The following is a 6,383-nucleotide window of genomic DNA, read 5'->3' on the forward strand; positions in this document are numbered from 1 at the left end:
AACTTATGCGTATGAACTTTTGGTGTGTATTAATTTTCTTGCTTTTCCAAGAAGAATACTAATCATTTCACTTATGCCTGCATTAAGTGAAAAATAACCTACCACCCCTCCCATCTGTTCTATAAATTGACCCCCGTTTATCCTCCAAAGGACACCAGTTACATTTAAATTTTCTCTATTCAAATAAAAACCTAAAAAATGGCCCCTGTCCCAAGAATCAAACAAGAGGCCTTCTTCTATGATGGAGAATGGACTTGGCGTGTTGATCGGCGTTTCATTGAAGTTGTGGTGGATGATGCAAAGAAAGGTAACTTTTGGTGGGGTTCAAACAACAACACTACGATTCTTCGAGGACTTGGAACCGTCAACAAAGAGTTTGGAACTTCATTTACCTACGAGCAGTGTGAAAACAAGCTGAAGGTAATGGAAATGAGGTATTACACGTTCAAAGCCATTATTTCGTCTACGGGTGTTCAGTATGATGAAGAAACTAATTTCGTGCATGCACACGAGACCACATGGGATGCCATCTTCTATGTAGGTCCACTGTTTTATTTATAATTCTTATAACTTGTTTTGTAATTGCTAAGTTAACTTGCTGTTTTTTTTTTCTCATAGCGTTTCAAACTAGGCCGTGCCTACAACCCGTGGGGTGATCCAGAATGGAAAAAATTATCATTCATATTCAGCGACAAACACACTTTCGGTTGGAAGAATAACGAGGTCATTGACGTTGACTCCGCATCCCAGGACATATTTGAAGACAAGCCATCTGTTGAGCCCGATAATGCGCCACCACCAGTGCCTCCCGATTACATCAACATCTCAAGCGACCGTGATGATTCTATTGACAGTGAGATGTGGACCTATCTTCTTGAAGGGTACCAGCCTGCCGTGATGCAGATAGACGAGGAGCTAGAGGACAACGACGGTGAACAGTATGAGGAGCCACTAGAAGTTAGTGAGACCGAGTCTTCGGACATGTACGGTGGTGGTGGGGCAGTGAATGATGGTGACATTGGTTCACCGAATATGGAGTTTCGCAGCTCATCTGGATCAAATTCACCAATTTACAAATGAATCTTCATCATTGGGGTCTTGGTTTGTTGTTGTCTTTTGGAGGTTGTAGTCTTTTATGTTTCTGTGGTGGTGGTGTTTATTTCCTTCTTTGTTAAGTACTATAAGTTGTGGTTTTTTTAATTATGTTTTTTGAACTTTTTTTTATGAACTGTGTGGTAATGTGTTAAGGACCAAATTTTCCCAATATTTGATTATGGTTCTTTATGGATTAACTAAGTTTGATCGTATTACTAATTACAAATACACATTCTAGTTACAACAATGGACAAAAAAATGTATAAAATACTAATTATATTTATATAAAATACGTAAGTACATTATAAATTATAAAGTATAACCATAATAATAAATTAATTATATTTGTATATACTACAGGCATTGTTTATAACCATAATAATAAATTAATTATAAATTATAACAATAATAATAAATTAATTATATTTGTATATACTTTATAAATTATAACCATAATAAATTATAAATATACGTATATATGTATAAATTATAACCATAATTATGTACTAATTAAATAATTAATTGATACACCCTAATAAAATATTATACATCGTAATAATTTTAGAATTCCAACTAGTCTAAAATTTAACATTACACAAGTCTTCAAAACTGTAAGTTCATAGTCTGGGAAAATAAAAGTTGTAACCATAATTCAGAAACATGCCTTAAAAACAAATTACAAGTTCGATAAACAACAAATTTTAAATTTCCTTCTCAGCAATCATGCGAGCATATATGCTTCTTTCTGCATCAGGTAAACTGAAGAACAAGTCTAGCTCTTCCGTGTTCTTCACAAGCAATTTCGCAACACGTATTTTTTCCTCAACCCCAAGAAAATTCATGTTTTTCAGTGCATCGTAAACTTCTTTGCGAGCTTTTGCCGTACGGTCCTGCTCGAAACCTATCCTCTTCGCAATTTCCCCCAAACGCCCTTCGGTTTGTTCGGAGAAATTAGACATTACTGCGAAGAATTTTTCATCAAAGTTGTCATCTTCAAATTTGCGCTTGTTCGAGGACTTCGTTTTAGTGCCAGTGGAACTTTGACCCAAGTTGTTGGATTGAAACTCGGTAGCTTCTTCTTGTAAATTGAATGGCATCTCTGGCACATAATCACCACCACCCTCGTTATCTATGCCCACTTTATCTCCCATGGTTTGTACCATATCAACAAAATCTTCCGCGTTTTCTCCAGTTGCTCTGTCCTTACCAAAGATCTCCAGCCAATCCTTATAAAAAGGAAACGACTTGTGACGCATGGTACGAGCATTTGTGTCTGTCTGTAATAATTAAGAATACATATTAATCCCAACTCACTAAATAGGTCATTGACAACATGACAAAACAGTTCGAATTTACCTTCACATAGGTATCCCAAACATCATCACTCTCAACGTCGATGGTATTAGTAGCATCACACCATCCAAAGCCACTACGGGTCATCATAGTTGACAAAGAGCCATAGGTCTTCTTCCAAACGTGTATCTTGGAGTTAATATGAGGATCCGCTTTAATATCATTGCCCGGAAATGCGCTCAACATATGATGTTGTAGGATCCCTAGAAACCCCGTCTTAAATCCATTGTCGCACTTCCAACCCGTGAGAACGAGGTCCTTCAAACCGTTAATCAAAGCTTGTTCCTCGGCAACGGACCATGATCGTCTAGTTTTGTCGGTCTTCCGAACACCCAAAGTTTTTTTGTTGCCACTTGAATTCATCTTAACCTGTACTAGAACCCCAAATATTATATTATATTAAATAAATCGAATGAGGTAAAAAATAGATCACTAAATTATAATAAGCATGGTATGATACATTGCCAACAAATAACATTAAACTACAAATTAAGTTCAATAATAATTGAATACATAGCGATGCAAATAAAAAAGTAACTAAAATTATCGTCTGGCCCTCCACTCATCGTACATAGCTCTAGCTATATCGTCCCTCCACGAGACCCATTGTTGTGAGGTTTCCACACTTTCAATAAACCTAAGTTCGGGATTGTTGCTGGGGTTATGGATTGGCCGGAGACTTGCTTCCAATGGGTCTACGGGCATCTCTTTACGAATGAAATTTTGTAACAAGCAACAAGCCATAATAATACGGTTGTGGACTTTGATAGGGTAATGGGAACTAGTACGCAATATGCCCCAACGTGACTTCAATAACCCAAACGATCTTTCTATTACATTTCGAGCCTTGGCATGCTTCATATTGAAATATTCCTTATAATCTTTAGGAGCATTATTACCATCCCATTCATCCAAGTGATACCTAACACCTCTATACGGGGCTAAAAACCCCTCTCCATTTGTGTAGCCATTATCGCAAAGGTAGTAATTTCCTGAAATCCACAAAATGGAAAATATTTTTAAATCACAGATATGTTAAAAAATATTCAAAGAGGTTTGGAAAGGATCAGTACCATCGGGAATTCTCAAACCATGAGGTCTACAAACGGCATCTCGAAGGACTCTACTATCAGCAGCGGACCCCTCCCATCCAGTCAAAATATAACTATAACACAAGGTTGCATCACATACACCTAGCACATTGACTGAGATATCTCCTTTGCGATTTCTATAGCGCGCATTTTCTAGTTGAGCAACCCTAACTTTTATATAAGTACCATCTAATGCTCCTAAACATCCCTACACATTGAAACCAACAAGTTTCATAACACTTCGTTGGTAGATTACTAAACATATATATATATATAGGTAAACTACATGTCTTTATTACCTTAAACGGTTTCCACCGAACGTCTGTACACCCCTCATCAATAGGTGTTGGCTTCACAATCAACAACGGGTATAGCTTAATTACAGCATTTAGAACAATCTTGAAGTGCTTACTAACCGTATACCCCGATCTATTGAAATTATACCCTGCAATTCTATTTTTTGTATGATGTCCCAATATATGCAAGAAAATGGCCAATTGTTCATTCACTTTTACATTCCGTGTATCAACTAAGCCACCAAAATTCTGAATTAGAAAACACAGTCGGACAAATGCATTTTTAGACATACGCAAATTATCAAAACAATGTACATCAGTGCCGTGTATCAATCTATTAATTTTTTCTAACTGGTCGGGCACTCGAGCATTCAAACTATAAGACATATAAGAACGCACTAAACGATTACGAATTGCACGACGTTCTTTTAACTTACGATAAGCCCCATAACATGCCATAAGGAATAACTTGGAAATGTTAATTATTTCTTCCAAAACCAACAAGATCTCTTCATGCTCCTCTCTAATATCCATTTCAAACAAAAAATTGTACGAAACTGCAATAACAAAATTAATAACAAGGTTTACACATATAATATAATTTAAAATACCATACCCAACACATTAGAACCACAATATCATAATAATAAGTAACTAAAATGTAGAAAAAATGTTAATTAATAAGGAAGATTTAGCTCACCGGTCCTGCGTATGAGTTAGTATGAGCACTGACGCCGGAACGAACACCTTCCTAGGTTCGATTCTTCAACGAATTCAAAAAAATAGTGAGTGCGGGATGAAAATGTAATGAATCAACGAAAAAATATGTATACGATTTAATTTACCCACCAAGTGATTGTTCTTTCTCTGTTGAAGAACACCTGTGAAGCAAAAAATGAGAAAAAACAAAATTGGTTCGAATGGGGATCTGCTGTTATTGGTAAGATTGTGTGTGAAGTGGGTGGGAAAAGCAGATATTTTGATTAATTGAATTTATTGATGAGGGTATTAGTGTAAACTACCCTATGCCAGCTGTTCACATTTATTTGGGATTGTGTAATCCACCCAATATTGGGTGGACAAGTTATCACTCAAGTAGGGGATTAAAAACCGGGCCAGCCATCAATCATGGGCTTTAATCAATCTAACCAACCGTGTGATTGAGTTGGATTAATTAGTCAATAACCCCTTATCATTCAAACCAAACGAGTAGGGCTCGTTTGGTTTGGGTGATGGGATTACATGGATTGATAATTAATCCAAGGATTGTACTGTTCACATTTATTGGGAAGTGGCTAATCCCATGTTTGGTATGGGTGATTGTACTGTTCAATTAAAATACCATTTTTATAATAATATTTGAAATTTATATGAAAAATCCGAAAATACCCCTAACTTAAAAAAAAGGGATATTAAACATTTAAAAAATAAAATCCAAACATTTCAAAATTGACTCTCTCTCTCTCCCAAAAAATTCTAGGGTTCGGACTCTTCAACTTCTACGGGAGAGCTGCACGAATTTGAAGAAACGAAGGTAAAGTAAAATTATTTTAGAATCACCCATTCAATTATACTTTTGATTCATATATTTCGCACATTGCTCATGAGTTTTTTATATATTAGTTTTCCAGTATGAGTTCGAATTCGAACTATATGCGAAATAGGGCAAATTGTCGTTCCAATGATAGTGGTGAGTCTAATTCATATTGTTCTGGGTTACGTTTTCGTTGTCATTGCGGTTTGGAAACGACAATTAAAAACTCGAGAACGGAAAGAAATCCAGGAAGACGATTTTATTGTTGTTCATTGAAAGAGGTAAGTAATTTATATTTTAAAATATCTAATTATTTCGTTAACTATTTTACTGATATTGAGTTGTTCTTTCGGAAAAAAATCCACGAAGAAGATATTATTGCTAATGAAATTATGTAATTATTTTTTATTTAAAAAAATATTTGTAGGAACATCGTTGTAATTTCTTTAGATGGTGTGACGAGTCAACTCGCGAACCGTCGGTTGAAGTTATATCTGGGCTATTGACCAAGCTTAATATTTACGAACAAGAGAATTGTAACTTAAAAGCCCAGGTATTATTGTATAAACGTAAAGTCCACACGATGAAGGTACTTTGTTGGACTGCTATAATTGGTATGTTGTTCATTATGTGTTACATGGTGTATGTCTGAATTAGAAGATTTTTTTTAAATGTTGTTGTGTGTAGCCTTTAACTATTACTTCAGGTTCTGAAATTAATTGAATGATATCTGATTTTCAGTAGTATTGTTCTTTGCAAGATCTCCATAATTCATTGTGGTAAATAACTTTACTCTGACTTGTCATGTCAAAGGGCGAATTTTTTAAATGCATTCATAAGTAATTAATGTTTTTATAGACACATTAATAGGTAATTAATGTAATGTAGTTGGCAAGTAGACGTTTTGCAAAACTTATGCGTATGAACTTTTGGTGTGTTTTAATTTTCTTGCTTTTCCAAGAAGAATACTAATCATTTCACTTATGCCTGCATTAAGTGAAAAATAACCTACCA

The 6,383-nt window shown here is 35.3% G+C and overlaps 1 protein-coding gene across 1 annotated transcript; it reads right to left on the reverse strand.

The window, feature by feature from the left end:
* Positions 1-1,771: 1,771 nt before the first annotated feature.
* Positions 1,772-2,815, reverse strand: LOC148765756 (uncharacterized). Its single transcript, XM_088812329.1, has 2 exons — positions 2,452-2,815; positions 1,772-2,372 (listed from the first exon to the last, which is right to left on the reverse strand). The coding sequence occupies exons 1-2, from the start codon at positions 2,809-2,811 to the stop codon at positions 1,797-1,799; spliced, it is 936 nt and encodes a 311-aa protein (XP_088668455.1). The 5' UTR covers positions 2,812-2,815; the 3' UTR covers positions 1,772-1,796.
* Positions 2,816-6,383: the final 3,568 nt, after the last annotated feature.

The sequence above is a fragment of the Erythranthe guttata genome, chromosome 13 (genome assembly GCF_056151865.1).
Source record: "Erythranthe guttata isolate IM_541 chromosome 13, IM_541, whole genome shotgun sequence".
In the NCBI taxonomy this organism is placed as follows: Eukaryota; Viridiplantae; Streptophyta; class Magnoliopsida; order Lamiales; family Phrymaceae; genus Erythranthe; species Erythranthe guttata.

Excerpts from the sequence above, each read along its gene's own strand:
- LOC148765756 (XM_088812329.1), bottom strand. The coding sequence starts at position 2,811 with ATGAATTCAAGTGGCAACAAAAAAACTTTGGGTGTTCGGAAGACCGAC. Across the intron at positions 2,373-2,451 it reads TTTGGGATACCTATGTGAAG|ACAGACACAAATGCTCGTAC; the intron begins GTAAATTCGAAC and ends TAATTATTACAG.